The 20,186-nt window shown below is 28.2% G+C and overlaps 1 protein-coding gene across 1 annotated transcript; it reads left to right on the top strand.

Moving 5' to 3' along the window:
• Positions 1 to 237: 237 nt before the first annotated feature.
• LOC111032702 (apolipoprotein D-like) lies at positions 238 to 2,328 on the top strand. Its single transcript, XM_022313140.1, has 5 exons — positions 238 to 456; positions 1,297 to 1,427; positions 1,508 to 1,599; positions 1,789 to 1,881; positions 1,988 to 2,328. The coding sequence occupies exons 1-5, from the start codon at positions 331 to 333 to the stop codon at positions 2,182 to 2,184; spliced, it is 639 nt and encodes a 212-aa protein (XP_022168832.1). The 5' UTR covers positions 238 to 330; the 3' UTR covers positions 2,185 to 2,328.
• Positions 2,329 to 20,186: the final 17,858 nt, after the last annotated feature.

The following is a 20,186-nucleotide window of genomic DNA, read 5'->3' as shown; positions in this document are numbered from 1 at the left end:
TTTCGATCTCGCATGACAGAAAAAGATACTCGATATATCGTTTTAATAATACTAATAGTAATAATAATAATAACGACGGAGACGCAGTGGAGTTTTATAATTTACATACTCACACACATACACACACACACACACACACACACACACACACACACACACCTACCGGACTTTCCAGACGAGTTCGTGTGAGTGTCCGTCGCGTATAAAAAGACCGTCGGTCCACAGGCCAGCATCACACTCGTCTTGTACGCCAAACCGGACGTACCCACACAACAGATCGACACCGCAGAGGATTTTAGTTTCAGCAACAAACGCCGCACGACGACAATCATGGTGTTCAACAAGAAATTGGTTTTGCTGATGGTGTGCATGTCGGCCGCCATGGTGTCTTGCCAAGTGCCAGCGATCGGCGGATGTCCGGAATTCGATTCTCACCCAGACTTCGATATGAACAGAGTAAGCGCGCATCCTGGTTCCGGTATTTAATTCCCGATGATTTTCTGTACTGATAGCAGTCGGACCGATATCATGGATATCTGCAAAACGTTCGTCTATGACTTTTTTAGGTTTCATTCGGTGCCAGGAATATACCTACATATTATCATAACTCATAAGTAGTTGAGTTTCCATTTCGTTCTATCTTGAAATGTATAATAATTCAATAGGGACATTTTTTTGACTTTTATCGACTGGTTTCAGGTTTCTCGGTGGATTTTCTTGATAACAGCATAGGCACCTAACTTCCTTGTTTCATTTTTTTTTAGTAAAAAGTCATCTCTTTTTTCTCCGTGTAACGGTGATATTGCCACTCTTTGTGCTTTATATTATAATATTATTATCATCTCACGTCGAAGAGAAAGGTCTAATGGTGTAGTGTACAAATGACGTTTAACTAAAAAAAATAAATAATTCAATAAACAGAGCTTTTTAATTTTAATGCTTTGGACCTAATTTTATAATTTCAGCTTTAGGTACTTTAAATTGTTCATGAGAAAAAGTGTTTTAAATGATAATTTTTTCGATTTTAATTTATGAATATTATTATGATATAATGAGTTATAAAACATTGTTCTTATAATTATGTTATGAAAAACGATTTAAAAATAATTATTTATTTACTGAATTTAAAAAGATTCCAAAATTACGATTGAAATATTATGTATTATTTATGAGGTTTTATTTTTAGGAAAATTAGTTTTTAAAAGCATTTGATTCCATTATATAAAATACACGATAAATATCTAACATTAAGATAATAACCAAATATGAATTAATTACACATTATGTTTTCCTTAGTACTTGGGAACGTGGTACGAAGCCGAACACTACGTGAACATCTTCGAAATCGGAACTCGTTGCGTGAAAACCAACTACACCAAAGCCGTCGATGGTAGATACCTTGTTTCCAACGAAATCATGAACAGATTGTACGTACAACAATTGCCAACATCTGCTGTTGACATGTTAATATTAAAATAATGTGACATTTTGTTTTATGTTTTCACAGCACCGGAGTGAAACGCGTATTGGACGGTGAAATCAGATTGATCGTCAAAGGAGCTGATTCCAAAATGAACGTCAAGTACACAACATTGCCAAGTAAATATTATATATTATTATTGTGTGTTCAAATCACGGTTTATCTAAAAAAAAAAAAAAAAAATGAAAAACAGACGTTTTGCTTTTGACGATATCAATTTCGTTTGTAATTTGAAACTCTCGATGATATCGTTTTACTTTATCGCGTAAAATGCGAGTGTTAGTAACCGGTGCCATTTTTATTTACAGTCTCTTACTCCACCGAACAAATGATTTTGGAAACCGACTACGATTCCTTTGCCGTCGTCTGGTCTTGCTCGTCCTATGGAGTAGCTAACACACGTGAGTACTTGACTATACAATTTGATTACGCATAGAGCACATACGTACCTACTTCAATATAAATAAATCGAACGTACTGATATAATATGATGCTTGCTCTTCACAGAAAACGCCTGGATCTTGACCCGTGAAAAGTTAGCTCCCGGTACCGTTATGCAGAAGGCCTACGGAGTATTGGACAAGTACAAGTTGAGCAAGAGCTACTTCCGCAAGACAGACCAGAACAGCTGTGCCATCGCCGAAGCTGCACCCAATGATACCACCAGCGAGAACAAATGGAGAAGGAGGAGGAGCTTGAACTAAATACGCACTACTATACGTCTGCAGTACAAAGATCATAATAATTATATTTAATAGTATTAAGAATACGATCATTATTTATTTATTTATATTTATTCGACAATATCATGATATGATAAAAAAAAAATATATATAGATTTTAAGCGACGAAATGAGTTGTTAAATTTTATCATCATTTGTTCTCATCGTTTACCTACAGAATCTTAAGCCTTCACCACGTGTTTACTATTCCTAATATGATATTGAGGATTGCATAATATAAGTACTTCATGGCTTATTAATTGTGTCAAAAAAAAAAAATTGGCCGTAGAAACGTTGTCTTTCATCTTAAGTTGTGCTACTGAACTGAACAATCACATAATGTCTACGTAGATAATACTGTCGAAAATATGCCTGTAAAGTTTTTGTCCATTTCATTACTATACGTAATGTGATTTATAATATTATATTCAGTGTAAAAAGAATATAAACCCAAATAAATATGAATATTATAAGACATAATAATATACACCTCAACAACGACTGCAATATACATTTTTTTTTTATCACCAACGATACATTAGATCAAACATAATACAATCATCAGCTGATGTACCCAGTTCATATATCGTCGATTAAAATAAATACTTTTATAATATACAAAAACATAATAAACATTCTACACACAATCACTCGTAAAATGAGCTCACGAATAAAGTCGATACTAAAATATTATATTGTTTTTATTTTTTATTTTAATCGAGTACCGATATTTATTCTTAACCAAAAGCAGGCGAATTGGCACAACAAAAGCTAATGGAAATTATTAGCATGATAGTAATAATAATAATAATTCCCACCAGGCAGTTCAACAAACCTTTAACGTGTATATTGAAACGGTATTAGCGACGATTTCTTTCGCGAGTGAAACTTTTTATACACAACTTTCAACTTACGATAGCTGTATACTATAAGTTCAGCAGTAAAATGATAAACAACACTTACATGCTGGACGTAATAATCAACGCGTGGGTCGTCGTTCTCATATTGCCTACACGACTTGCAGACTTGCAGATCTAAGGCACGATTGAAATAGTTTCCTCGACAGTATATACTCGACATGGCGCCACTTTAACTATTATTTGTTATGTATAGGTACAGGGTAGTCCATCGCATTTTACCATTTTCTCGTTTAACCGGCATGTAAATCAACGGTAAATCGAGGTACAACCCTGCACTGTGTGTATAATATAATAATTATTATACAGAATGATTAACCAAGTGTGCTCATACACCATTTTTTATTTTAAAATAATTTTATTAACCGGCTTTTGAGATTTTTAAACATACTCAAAGACAGTATTTTTAAATCCTTCGATTTTTATACCACGTAAAGAGCGTTCTGGGACGACGACACATTTTTTTTTTTTAAATCAGAAACTCTAATTTTTGACAGTAAATTAACAATCAGATGATATTTTTAAAAATGTCTAAATCAAAATTTGCAAGAGTCATTTTTCAGCTATTTTTTTTTTCATACGACAAACTGAGATATTGTGATAATGCATATTGTACTGTTTATAAATTAACTACGGGTAATATTCCTTAATAACGATTTTACATAAAATATATAATATAATATGATGGTAATGTATTTTTCAATTTTTGTATAGTAACTACTTATTGTACTCTGCCAGCAACAAAAAAGCCTATTTTCATTTGAAAAAAGGTTTGTTTGGCTCTTCAAGTTGCGTACATCTATAGGTATACATAAAAATAAAGTCTTTGAGACATTTCACGACACGAGTACTCGAACAACTAAAAATTCAGAATTTAAAAAAATATCCGGGTGACCATGTTTGACGAATCAACGCAGAATAATACATTTACTTTATAATATACTTACCCGTAGCTATATACATCTCTGCCGAGATTATTAAACATCGGTTTTTGCTCGATGTCCACTAGGAAACAAATCATAACTGTATAATAATTAATCCAATTCCGAGTAGGTATCTATACATACCCACGGGAGCACTATACATGCATAATATCATTATACGGATGACAAACAACGCAGATCGCGATGCTAAGTTACATTTTGATAACATATTGTTTGAAAAAAAAGCCATCCAATTATTAGTCTCATTTTATCCGCTGTATTAATTAACATTGTGATGTATCGCTGTATACGCGCATGAAATAACAAAAAACCGATAATACGATTGCAGAAACTTGCAGACACATTTTTGACCAAAGAATCGTTTTTGTTTTTATTAAAAATTCAGAGCGGTAAACTGAATTTTACATTTTTCAACCATTAATTGCTATCATCAATGAACAAATAACGTACACATATTTATACATTTTTTTCATAAATTTCAAATTGGAGGGAGGGGGCTATAAATATTGTACCTCGACGTCCTCAATCCATTTAATATTCATGGGTTGCCTATGATTTTAATGGCATCCGGTCATCTAATGGTGAATAGAATTTTTGGTAAATTGATAAATGACTTACGTCACGACTTAAACGAGTCGTGTACCGTCTACTGTCTACATAAATAATTAAATCATTTAATATTAATGAATAATAATCCAAATTTTAATATGTAATCACGGTACCAACGATGGATAACTAGAGATCATTTTCATTAAAAACGTATTTAAATGATATCTAAAAATCAAATTATTGTTGTCCATAATATGTCGTCCTTAAATTGCCTATACTCAACGCCTTATAATAATTATTAAATCCTTGGTTTTATTTTGATCATTATAAATTATGGTACTTAATAGATGTATGTTATATTGTTTATTAAGTAGGTATAATTATTATGGATTATTCAAAATAAACTCATTGATCACAAAGTTGATGAAATCGTAAATTTTGATTGAATAAAGTTGTCATAAACAAGTTTTGAATATTGGCAGATGCCATTACATTTTTATACTTACTGTGGGCTATTCCGAAAACTATTTGATGGTTTAATATTAAAAATGTCAAAGTATGATTAAAATTTTTGAACTCTTGCAAGACTTTGATACGTAACTATCTGTTAATAATGAGTTGAAAGGATAGCACAGCATTGCACAATGGTTTTCAAAGTCAAGTTTGTGAGTACCTACCTTGTTTAAATTTGGGGAGAAATAGTTCATTCTAAAGTTTAACGTACGGAGTAATAAATTATTTCAATACAATGACGTATTGATTATGCCATAATATATTATAGTTGACCGATGTCGAAAACTCGATACCTCAATACCAAAAGTAATAATGCGCGTTGGTTTTGCAAACTTTGCGATCAGTTAGAGTTTGTAAGAAGTAAGTGCTTAATTTATATACCTTCTATTATTATGATTAAGGTTACAATATTGATATTACCTATGTCACTATGTTCCTTTCCCCTAAATTTAGGACATTCTTATAACTCCGTGAAATCTTGTATCTAAAATATCAAACTAAAGACAAAATAATTATTTCATGCTCATAATAGCTAATCAAATATAAAATTATATTCAAATCATAAATCCATATCGGACACATTGTAAATGTTTGCATTTATGACCAAAGAAATAAAAATATCGAAATTATTCATAATCATTTGTTTTAATCAAAAATAATATTTTTACTATATTTCCGAGGATATAAACAGTATCAGCTATTAAGTAGGTATTTACGTCCAAAAAAATATTATATAAATATCAAGATGATTTGTTTGTAATTTACTATATTTTGATCACAATTCGTTTATAGAACACTGGATAATTACATAATAAATATAAATAAAGAAAATCGATGCATATAAAGTGGTAGTTTAATTGCCATGAAAATATAACTATTTAAAACTTAAAATATATGAACCAAAATAAACTTGTAAAATTAAGCGCTTTGTAACTTTTTTGTACTTCGATTAAACTACATAAGAATGAATAGTATGCTTAAATTATTATGAGACCATAAAAACAATGAAACACTGTACATTTTTTTTTTATTAGAAATGGATTATCTGAATTTGGTCACGTGTATTGCATACTGCAAGCATATACTCAAATTGGTTAAACTTTATCGAAACAAATTAAAAAGTTTATTGTATATATAAAATACACCCGATTGTATTTTTTGAACGCCAATATTATTTTTACAAAGGAAATAATAGTTTTGAGTAAAATGTAAATTAAATTTAGTACATAACAACGTGCATAGCAAAAAAAAAAATCGATCTTGATCAAACAGCTGAAGTTTTCCGAGATCGAAACGTAAAAAATACCATCAGAAAAACCAAACTTAAAACTAAGAACATTTACAGAAACTAAACTAATAAAAAATTACAATAAAGAACTCGAGAAAAAATAAACGTCGAAACAAAAAAATATATACATATAACTGAAATCAATTAATGCAGAATTATTTATTTTTTGTTTTAATAAAAATTCATGCTACTAATAAAATTTATATTTTTTTATATTGCTGTCCTAATCGATAAATGTTTTTCTTTTTTTATTGCTCTTAATTACATCGGCTGAAAACGCCATTATAGTTAAACCATTACATGCAGTTCAACAGTAGGGAGTTGTGTTGCGATACTTACTATCTAAATTTGGCTGAACAGGATGGTTTTTCTCTAGAAATTTGATCATGTTGTTGATGTCTTCTGTATTGCGACCCAAAGACCTAAGTTGGTTGGAATGTTGAGTTTTTGACGTTTTATTGTCATATTTATGGCATTTAGTTATTACTTATTAAGTACTTAACTGTTAAGTAAACGCCACAGGTGGTTCCTATTTAGCCATTAAGAACTTACGGATCATCCTTATGTGGCCTACCTGGAGACGATTGATTACTATTTTTTTTTTTTCTGTTCAGATTAAATTGGTCATTGATATATTGAATTTTTGATTTCGAGAAGTTTGGTATGTTGCCTTAAACAGTGGTCTTGCCATAATTTAGACACGTTTTTGGATTTAGTTTTTGAAATCTGTGTATGTTGTAATGTTTAATTTTGGAGTGCCTGAGGATTTTGCTGCTACCTTGGCTTTTTCATCTGTATTTTCGTTCCATTCTATACTGCCGTGCCCAGGAATCCAAATTAGAGATATGTTTGCTTTTCTGTCTATTGATTGGCTTATTTTTTGTTGAATAATCTTTGTTATGTCTGTTGTGTATATAAATGTTTTAATCACTATTAAAAAAAACGTTTTAATCGTTTTAAATATCTAACAATTATTGATCCTTGAAAATTAACACGGACTACACAGCACATTATTCACCTATAATCTTCTAGTCTAAAATAGTATTCACCATTTCTCTCCTATTTTGTCTACATTTTTTTTTTAAAAATTATGATATTTAACCTTAGTTATACTTAACCTATCCATGGTGGTATATTTTTTATGATATGCCATAATCACTAAATGATGTATAATCAGGTTATTATATAGGTATATGAATGAACAAATTAAGAAACAAATTGAACCCAAAAGGTTATCATTTGACACTTATTATCATTATCATATTGTTTCGTCACTTACAGGTAAGATATTCAGAACAATGGAGAATTCCTGTTCATTATGAGTATGGTGACTATGTATGATAAATACGTATAATACAGCTTTCCGATGATATGATTTTCGTATAAGTGTACACTATCATTATGAGTTAAAATATTTAAATTATTTAATAATGAATTTATATGATGTATGCAGATATAATATACTTATATCTTAAATTGCTGTATACAATAATATATACTACAAAGTAATAATTTTACAAGAACTGCCATAGTGCCATTAGAGCTACATATTATTATTTATAACAAGGCAATTTTTTTATTTATTGAAGTTCAAATTTTGCCGAATTAGTCAAAATCGTAAACATTTTCTAATTATTTTGTAGTTAAATATTTATAAAATTATCAATCTGTAAAGTTCTATGCTTAAGGCTATACAGCTCTTAACGCTAGGATTCTCATAAGTAGTACTTACTGAAGCTCAAATATCTTAAAAATATAAAAGTACAATTTTTGTATAAAATGTATTTTTAAGGTACCTATCTGAAAATTTTTCATTTTTAAGGAGTTATGCTTAGGCAATTTTTTGATCTTTCGGTCACTTTTCTTCTTTGTGTGGGTAATAAATGATTAATATTGATGAATTAATATAAATCTAAAAATGAATATCCAATTTCGTTGAAATTTAAAATTCAAGAGGTTTTTTTTAAATATTTGAGTACATTAATTATTTTTTATAAGTACCTTTGTTATAAAACTTAAATGGAATTTTATATTACATTTTAAAATCTTTAGTAAAAATGTTGAAAATTTTATAAAATTTAACAACAAGTTTCGATGCTAATTCATCTATATTCCACTCGCAAGAAATTCATATTGTAGATTTACATTCAACTTTTTTTATATATTAATTTATATAAATATTTGGTGAAAATTTTAAGTAAGTATACTCGTATATAGTTATTTATATAACAAAAAAATTACAAAACCGCTTCTCTCAAAAACTGGTTTTAATAAAAATTCCAGATTTTTCTAATTTATTTTTTATTTTTCCCATTTATTAAGAAAACTACTGAGAACTTTTTACTGTTGACCATACTGTCAGGCGTCAGCTAGGTTCAATTTCATAACAGAAAATATATTGCAGAACTTGAGCATTCAATTATTTATTCTCCTATAAAATGTTTGAAGGGAATAATACGAGTACATAATATTATAGAAATTCGTTTTAATTAAAATATATCGTACATCTTACATATTACGTATACGTTAAATTATTGTGATTATTGTGTTAAATATATTTTTAATTTGAGTGGTTGTAAAATAAAAGTAGATTATAATGCAATGGTAATGTTAATTGTAAACATGTTAATCATAAATAAATGTTGACTTTGTTAATAATAATTAATTATGCGTCACTTTCGTAAAAAAAACTCTTGTAAGTACACAAACATTGTGCTATTATTTATTTATTTTTTAATAGGACATTAACAACTCTGAGTAATTACGTATCTCAACTAAGTTAATTATAATTTAATAAAATAAAATAAATTTCAATTTTTAAATACCATATTTTACCATTATATGTGTGTTCTTTTCCGAAATAAACGTTAATTCTATTGAAACCGTTATATTATATTTGAATCATTGTGAAATTACATTTTAATGGAACGAATAATTTTTTTTATCCATTGAAACAAAACAAATGATCATTCTAAAACATTCAAGCGTACTTAACTTTCAAATATTTAAACGTGAGTTGTCGGTCCCCATTTATGCGAGTAAAAAGGGTAAGCTCGACAGTAATTTAATTTGAAAACAAAAAGGGTTTTAAATTAATTTATTTTAATGCAAAATGAGGAAATTAAATACAAGCGGAAGGTAAAATTTGTACAAAGACCAACAACAAAATAAGCATCCTATTAAGTCTATTCGACGAAGTTTGTATATAATTATTAATATTATCATAATACATTATAAAAAAATATGTACTCTAATTTTATTTTTTTATTCACTGTATTAAAAAATATTTTATAATTTAATAATATTTACTATATAATATATCCTTACGCAAAAATACACTATTACCTATTATGTATCACTTTTTAAAATTAAACTGGAAAAGAGCTGAATCTAATGTAATTATTTGTTATATTTATTAATTGAAGATATTGACTCCTTCGGCCCTTTTCTGTAAATTGTTTCAATTTTAAAGTTCCATCCTTTTATTCAAGTCTTATCTCCCCTTTTATATTTCCTGTGTATTCCACTAATTATGCATAAACCAACCTATTGTTAGAATGATGAGGGTTGCCAACGAGAATCCATCCATTGGGCCATAATTATTTAAAAAAAAATTCCTTTGATTATTTTTGTAAATTATCAGATATGTATAATAATATAGTACCAAATGTACTAATATGTTTCGTCATACTTAGTAATATTATCTATACACATTGTATACCGAATTATATAAATTGTAAAGTTAAAAATCTATTTTAAGTTTTTTTGTTACCATTACCACCTTATTACTTTTGGTCATAACTCATAATTCTGCAGTTTTTGAAACGGATAAAATCAACTTTATGACCTGAATTATTGTTCACATAATATGCTTTAAGTATTTGATTTCATTATATCAGTTATGTAATAGAATATTTTAATCAATTATATGGATGGGATCGATTTCCTTTAAATTTATATTATTTTTTATTCGTACACTTCTACAACACGCGTTGCGTGTTTCAAGGTATACATTATTTTAAGGTACTATAATTTGGTACTGCATGTTTTTTTTAAATGTCTAAACGACATTTCAGTAAGAGAATAAAATGAACTTATAAGATTATAATAAATACAAGTTTTATTAACTTTTAATATAATCCTAATTTATAGATTTGTACAGGTTTTATAATAACTACACAGATAAGGGGCTGCTGCCTTTTAGTATTCAGCCTACTATCATATGTTGCTTAATTATATGTGTAACTACACACAACCTTAAAAAATGTTGGTAAATAAATATGTAATACCTGATCATTTTTAAGAGCATTAATTTCTGTACATGCTTTTTAATGATATAAAAATTGATAACCAAATAAAGAAAATATTACGTAAATTATGTAGGTACTAAGTTTGTGAGTCTGTGTAAACTTAATCAATGAATAAACACCTAATCTTATTGACGTTCGTCATTTCGTATAATGTCTATATTATTATGTAACTACTAATTAGTACTACACGAAATTAATACTAGTCTTATGTAATAGCAGTAGCAGTACGTGGACAATCAGTTGGATACAAGTTTAACAATTAAAAAATTTAATTAATTAATATCAAAGTATTAGATATATATATATAGAAGTAGACAACGCAAGGTTCATCTCCGTGTTGAGATATTATACTTGAACTTTATGGACCAATAAGAATTTAAAAAAAAATTAACCAACTGCTAAAAAATAAAATGAGGTCAGTTCAGTTTGATGTGAGTTTCCCATGTAATAATTTCTGTATTAACTATTAAATCGAAAACAGGCAAAATAACCACCAATGATTCTAAATATCTTTGTTTGATTGGGTTCTTAAAAATTAGAAAATAGCCCGTCAATAGCAGAAGATATTATGCCAAATAAATTTAACACTGTGCAGTATAGTTCTTAGAAAATGAATAGATTCAGTGAAGTAGGTATACATAATATACAAAACAAACATATTATAAGCGACAATATAACATGCTGTGTTAAAAACGCAGTGAAATGGAAAAAAAACGATAAGCCCAATTTTCACCGGTAAAAAACTATACACGATACCACGGTCCTTACATACAATTTATTTAATTTAACCAGGTATAATAAATACATTACACATTTACAGCGCAGTGTATATTAATTAGTGGGTCACGGTTACGTTACGTCTAATTTAATGTATAGGCGCACATATTATCACACATTTCGTCGAAGAGCGTGCAATATGTACTGCCACTCTCGACGGGTTGTAAGGAAAACCATATCCATAGTTGATCTTTGCATAATTAATAATTATTATCTATTTCATATCATCTTAAACGCATCATAATAATATTTAAAAAAACTAGTAAGTGATAAGAGTATTGAACTATTGAAGTATATATTTTATGAGTTTATATGGACGTACAAGAAAAACAGCCAAATCATAATGTGCCAGCTATGTCAAAATTATACAAGCATGAGTCATTATGGGTGCATGACACATTGACACAACTCTCGAGGCGTTAGTGTAAAAACGTTTCGCTTCAATTGTATAAGTACATACATGTTTAGCCGTACATTACAAACCATAATGTTATTAAGTTTGTTAATAATATTATCACAATACGGCAGAGAGTAGTTATATCAATCAAGAAATTGCCAACACCGATCATTCGTGTAATATCCATCACAAAGTGTCAAAATCGTACTGTTATTGATGATGGTGGGTGAAGTATAATAACTTACTATTGTTATAATAGTTTTATAACACGAGTTATAATCCTACAACAGCTGCAGTTCAAATTGTACACATAAATGCAGAGAGGTCGTGCTAGTTATGAAGGTTTTCAATTTATAGAATTACAGCAGTTTATTCTGTGACGCACAAAAATGAAAACATTTTTAATAGTATGTTAGGTTAGTTAGGAATTTAGGTTTTACCCATACATTTAAGACATTAAAATCTAGCAGATATTTTGTTAAAATATATTATTCCTCTAAGATGAATTGGGCCAATATCAATTGTTAATTAATAACGTAATAATGTATTATTTATTATATTTATATATCATTATTATTTTAAAAATCTTCAAATTGTATTCTGGGTAAACAAATTATTACTATTATTTTTTTGTTATAAAAACAAATACTGCTGCAAAATAATTTTGTGGATGCGATGATATTTTCAATGTTCTCTGAAACCATAATATGATGAGTCATCATTGGTTGCCAATGGATTTTGGTTCTGTCAAAATACTACTGAATCGCTGCAGTGGTTCTATAATGTCAATTAATTTCAATTCAAAGCGAAAAATGTATTGACTTTGATAATGCACGTGATAGAGAAAACATTATAAAATTATAATGGTTTTCTAGATAATAATATTTTTTTACGAACAAAAAAAAAAAAGTTTTGAAGATAAAATAATATAAAAAGGTGAATACCAGTATACTGTATATTGGGAGTCTTTTCAGTCACTGTAATGGAAGTTTTAAATTTTAATTCAATGATATAACAGCATTGTATACAAAGAACGATTTTAAGCGAAGATAGTCGATCAGCCTATATAACATAGTAAATTTTATGATATTATAAATAATTGTGATTAAAGTATTTTATTTTAGTATCAGACATTATCTGTAAATAGTAATACAGTAAGTTGAATTAATTTTTGTCAAAATAATTTAATTTTAGAATTCCATTGTGTGTTTACAACACACAATCAAGAAGTAAGCAAAATATTTATAGAAAAAAAAATGAAAATAATTTAATAAAATAATTTTCATTTCAATTCACATGATACTAATATAATATTAATTTATGTAACAATAGTTGTTAATCAACTCTCATTTCACTCTTAATGTAAAATTATTTTCTCTTTATATATTTAAGACATAATCCATTAAAACCGTATTTTTTTACTCATCTTTCTTTCCCCTAAGTGCACAGAATATCACAACTAATTAATCGAAGAATAAATCAAAAGAAAGGTTAAATACATTTTATTTATTTTTTAAAATAATAATGGAGAAAAATAGAGATTAATATCTTGTATTTTAATTAATATCTCCCTTTATTATTATTTTCATCGATTTATTTTTCCATAGTATTCTTTTATAAGATGGTCATTTTGGTAAATACATCATAAAATATAAATGTGATGACAAATGTGAAAAAAGATACTATAAATGTATATCGTTTTAAAATACTCTTATAATACTACTTACATAGTTGACACTTATATAGTAGATTGCATATTGATCGTGAGATGTTTATGTCTTACCACGGGCAAAAAAAGCATTCACTATAATTTTTCAGCATTTATTGGATCAGTTATAATAATAACCGGACTCGAAATAACTCAAAAAGCTTGTTTAATTTCGAATTATTTACGTTACGTTGATGCCTTCATCAACATTAAATCTTTATTTATGGATACAACGTTAAAATCAAATAATTAAAATTTTAATTACCTCTGGCCCAAATATTACCGTATTATAATTATATGTTTTGATTGAGTTTTTTTTAATTTCAGAAATTAAATTTTTGAGAAATTAAATTATTTTAAAATAATAATTTGAAAAAGAAACCTAAGTATGTATATTTTTGAAAGAATATTAAAGTTTAGAAACAGCCATTGTTAATATCGAAATTGCTTATACTGGCGAGTATACCTACCTATTCCAATTAAATATTATAAATTTATAAGCTATTGTACTATTGTAAGTTTATCATTCGACAATTTAATAATAAATTCGGTGAAAATTATAAGTTTTGGTACGTCAAATAAGTTGTGTAGAATTTTTAGTATAGTAAGTTAAAAAAAACTCACCTCGTGTTATGTTTATGGGGCGATGAAATATATAATCATTTCTGGACGCTACGGATAAGAATAATTCCGAAGACTCGTAAAAACAAATGCATGCTCATCATATATTATTATAAACAATCGGTCGTAAGTTATATAGGGTATATATCGTATAAAGTCCATGCCGTCATTGCTGAAGAGGTGGGTAGGAGAAAATAAAAGCGTTTCTAGTTTGCCTTTTCTCATTTCCCTTCTTTTGAAGGTTTTTTTTATTTCTTATCCTTCGCTCATCCGAGGTGGTAATAAAAAAAAGTGCAGAGCATTGTAGTGGTTGCCGTAGTCACTACTCACGATTAAAACGACTTTTATTGGTATCCCATTTATACACTGTAGACTCCTTTTATTATCTATTTGAGAATTTTTTTCATCTTATTACGCGTTTTGTGGGTTATTTTGAAGAGCAAATAGCAATATCACGCCTGCAGTCACTAACATACAACTACTACTTACAACGGCCACTCAAGCCTAGTGCGTATGGTATGATTATTTGGATAATTAAAGTGAAATATTTTGTAACCTTGTAATATTTGTAATAAAAAATATTTTTTGTATTTTTATGGATGTACAAAGTTAATGTGGGCCATAATGTTTAAGTTATAATATCAATCTCCTTTACCTTTAGGCTATAATCATGATTATATTTTAAACGCAAATTAAAATATCTCAATTTACTTGGTAGTTATTTACTCAGGAGTTTTTACTTGGACGAAATTGGATTCAAAATTAGAAAATCCTAATCAGACATGAACACATATTATTATATAAATATTTTCCAGTTATTATTTCGTAAATTTTATATCTTAGTTTTAACTATGATAAGAACAAATAATTAGTACAATTGACAGGCCATTGTAAAAATATTATGTAGGTACATTATAATATTTAAACTATTTTAGTTTGAAGTCTTACCATGATCGAGTTATACAAATATTTAAATATGTTTAAAAATAAGTTGTAAGTAAGTTATTTTTATAAGGAGTAATATCATAGAATTAAATTTAATCGAGAAAGTAAATTATGTGACACTATGCAGTTTTTAATTAAAATTAGTATGATTCTATGATTATTTTTCGAATACACATTGTGTTACACGGCGCAATGTGTAGGCAATATAGGTACATACCTGCGCCGAGGAGAGTACCTTTTTAGTTTTTGGGATATTCAGCACCCTTATAGCTAATCACAGATGTAAAATACGTATGTATATGCACAACAGTGGTTCCCAAGCATTGTGATGAAAAAGTCCGATGTTGACAATAGGTACTTTAAAATATGGATAGTTTAGTTATTTATTAAAAAAAAATGATTTTGAAAATATGTATTATTTTAATCGGGGTTTCATTTTCATGTGACTTCAGAGTCACATGAATCATGTATTTAATATGTTTACGGAGAAAATTCGATAGTGTCACTGTTTGATTATTCTAATGTTTTCACTTAAAATATTGGAATTTATTACTATATTTTTAGTTTTCTTCATTACCTATATTACAAAATATACATAATAATTTGGAATGTATAAAAAGTGTTATGGAAAAACACTAAAAATCAATGAAAAACTGACTTTTGACTTTTGTAAAGAAAATTCTTATTTTAGCTACAATTATGTATAAACTATGTATGGCTATATACACTTGACAAGACAGACTGGGTAATTAGAAGGTGCAGATTTTCTTTTTATGGACCTTTCATATGGAATAGTTAATTCTTACCAGATTCATACCAAGATTTGCATCATTATAATATTACCTAGTTATAAGTTATCAATATTTTTGGTTTAGAGGTTTAACGTTATCCATTCGATGTGTGTAACTTTATTTTGGATAGAATTTTAAAACCAGGCTAACCATAATATTTGTATTTCATTTTGGTAATTAAAGATAATATTTCTATTTCTTTGTTCCTAAGTGGGTAGGCTATATTTAGTATGGTTCATAATTATCGTTTAGGGTATAGTTCTTTATCAGACTTATCTGTTCCTTGGTATTTGATACGTCTTATGTGACGCTACATCTTATAACATGTTGGGTGAAACATATTATGCAGCTCAAATTATTACTTATCCATTTTCATTCCAAATACACTTAAAATTCAAATGTTTCATTCAATTTTTAATAAAAGTAATTATTTTTATTTCGTTTTGTAATTAGGATGTATTCATTGAATACTTATTTATTATTAATCACTCATAAATCATTCTTGGTATAATATATTTAAATTATAAAGTTTATAATGCACATTTTTAAAGTAGATAATATAATATTAATAACCGTTTAAAAATATTATACTAAATACGGGTGCTAAATATTTTCAAGTGGATTTACTAAAATTAAATTTGAAATCTTTTCTAATTATATAAGGGTGGGTAAACCCTTAAACAAGTTTTCAACATTTATCATGCAAATCTTGAATTTCATTAACATTTGAGTTAATTTAAAACTTACAACATAGCATTTCCTTTACATAATCTTCAGCATTTATTTATTTCGTTTGGATATTATACAATTAAAGTTAACTTGAATACCTATAATACAGTTTTAATATGGATTAATTAATATGGAAGCGTATCATTTATACGGATATAGATAGTAGATTGTATAATATTATTTAAAATTTTTTGAATTTTCGGATATTTGAATGATTGCGGTAATCAGCAGACAATTTTATTCCCACTAGGTTTTTCTAATAGCTTATACTTGTATAAAACGATGTGCTTCTTAGTATTCTTATTTTTAATATCTACGTATTCATCAATATTTAAAAATATTTTAACCAACACAAACTTTTTTATTTAATTATAAAGAGTAAAGTGCACATCACACGGACCTAAGAGCGACAGTTATAATTTTAAAAAAATCGGTCATTCGTTGTTTATTTACGTACTCGTTCTATATCTGAGTTGGAATAATTTTGAGAAAAGTTACGCCACGCACCATAATACAATAGAGCTCTTTGAAAATAATTATGTCAATGTACATTTTATACAATATTGTGTGCACACACTTGAAATAATTCGCGTTTAGATGGAGTGGTCGTTTCATATTATAATAAGTGCAAAGCATCGATTTTCGGTTGTTTGTCATTTGAGTCCTTGCTTGTTTTTACCGTGTATTCAACTAAAAGACGACGACCCACGACCTCAGCATTAAACGTTATAAGAATGTATTATTATTTACCCAACACTACAAGTGGACATCATTATGCTCACTGATAGAACTCAAAAAATATACTCATACAAAATGTTATTATTAGTTCAATCAAGTCGCACTTTAATTAATATTCGTCATTTGCTATATTTCATAACCGTTTAATATTATTACTTATAAGAGTAATATACGACTCTACGCCATAATATTATATCGTAGATTTGAATACTCTTTTTACGCATGAAGCGTATTTATATTTAAATTTTCATGGACATCACAAATTATTTAATGTGGACTTGTTCTAATGCGATAAATTACAATATATATTATATTAAATATCAGTAAATACAAATACTATGGTACCGGTAAAGTATGTGACCTAAAACATGTATAATTTGGTGTAATGCCCGCGAATTATATTTGACTTTTAATGAATTTCTATTTCAACTCACCTTCGCGTTTTACTTCGTATTCATTATAAATGTGTACATATTGTTTGGAATGTGTTGGAAAAGGCATTATTCATTATGCGAATTCGTATGCATTTGCATATTTTTTATGGCTGATCATATTAAATGCTAAGTAAGCAGAACATACGTTTCATAGTGCTGTGAATTAAAATACGAACATTTTTATTTAATGCATTATTTATGTTTCTTTTGACATTTTTTAAAATTTGTGTGCTCATTTTACCAATTTAAGATCATATTTCGTCTATTAAATGCACTTTTCAGATTTGTTCCAAACATTATGTGTTTTAGTTTTCACAATAAATCTTTCTTTTATATAAATTATAACCAAAATATTGTATTTATGCATTATATATTTTTGATGAATTAATTTCTACTAATATTTGTTGCAACGATAGGTACCTAGTCATCGGTTAAAATTTTGTTTGACTGATTTACCACATTGAATTGCGACATCAACGGGCATTAAAAATGTGGATAACAATCATACAACGTGCCATGTGAAAGTAAATACAAAATGTGCTAAAGTTTTTTCTCAAAAATATAATATCATTTTTGCTATAATTTAACATTTTTAGAAGATTTTTAAAGATTTTTGTGAGCATATTTTTCGAGCGTATTTCGTAGTTCATTAGGACAAGAAGTTCAACACATAATAATATACGAGTAATATAAATTATTAATTAACTTATTTAAATGTATTAAAGCTTAAGTATAGTAAATAAATTTATAATTTTGTATGGAGATATTCTATCACCAATCACCAACAAATGAAATTTGTCTGAAAACCACAGTGCACAAAAAAAAGGAATATTTCACACGAAACCTATACATGGTTTTATTATTTGAACATGGTGAAATACTCGCAGTTTTTGTATAACCTACAACTCCTATATTGGGAGTTCACACTCGAAATATTGAATGTTTTTTGCAGCGTGTGCAGTATAAATGTATTGTAGCGTATCGTGCCATTGTATAATATTTAAGCATTATAAGTTGATTCATTCAATGCATTATTACAAACGGATGGTTTCGGAGAGGGTGAATATTATACAATTATTCAGATTATTGACAGCTTATGACTAGCTTATGAATTATGAATGAAAGAAACATTTGAATCAACTCAGAGGAAGTGTAAAATAACACAATATCATACTCATATTATTATTTATTTAACAACTCAACAGACAAAATTTCAGTATTATTCGTTGGTCAAGTTTAGATAATATTTGAATACTTTTGTCATCTATGTTGTGACAGTGAACATTGTGAGTAATTTATTGTGGTAGTGACAGCTGTATAATACGCGTATAGTTATAACGTTTTTGTGAGGACAATTGATCATTATTCTAGAGACGAATTCGTCCGACTTGATGACGATATTGTAATAAATATTGAAAAACATCAACGCCGATATCGAAATTTCAAAACAAATATAATTAATGGCGAGTTTATTTGAAGACCATCGCAGCGGCGCAAACGGTTTCTTAATTTTGGTGGGTACACTATTACTATAGTTTGCAGAGTATTATGATAAAGATACAGAAGAAAAAGTCGTACACTCGGCGCCCGTCAGCTCATTTTATCATGTCGTACTTATTTACAGTCGTTGTCATAATAATATAATCGCTATCAAAATAACGACTTTACTTACTTACTACGACTACACTTTGTACATACTACATACTATACTATACTTAAACATTCTGAATTTAACATGACGTTATGCTTATTATGGCGACGAACAATACTCGTCGTATTTACATCTGTTTTCTACGAGTCGTCGATACTATCGACATAAAGCGTAGATGAGATCAGGATCAGAGGAAAACCGGCAGCGGTGGAGCTTGAATAAATTATAATATTAGAATCATAATAACTCAAACAACTGTGCTTACATTATAATATAATATTATACTATATATAGTACGGCGGAACAACAGCCAAATTATTAAGCATAATCATTTCTGTTATTTGATGATTATTTTTGATTTAAGCTTCGTCGTCACCGGAAATTTGAATCGCGAATTGCAGATCTATAAGTGTGTTATAATATCGTAGGCTTCGAAAGTGGTACTGATTAAATGCTGATGTCGAATCGATCTTTCGGCGCCAGAAAATGTCTTTGAAGACGTTTCGAAATAATATTGTTCATCGCGATGTTGAAAATTTCTACCATCGAACTTTTGCAAACACGTCGTCATTATAATATTATATCGCGTATTTGGATGTTCCGAGCTGCCAATATTATGACCGTCTTCGTTATATTTACGCTTACAGTGAATAATATTGAAAACAACATCAG

The sequence above is a fragment of the Myzus persicae genome, unplaced genomic scaffold (genome assembly GCF_001856785.1).
Source record: "Myzus persicae strain clone G006 unplaced genomic scaffold, MPER_G0061.0, whole genome shotgun sequence".
In the NCBI taxonomy this organism is placed as follows: domain Eukaryota; kingdom Metazoa; phylum Arthropoda; class Insecta; order Hemiptera; family Aphididae; genus Myzus; species Myzus persicae.
The sequence above is the reverse complement of the archived record's forward strand: the minus strand, read 5'-3'. Positions and strand labels throughout refer to the sequence as shown.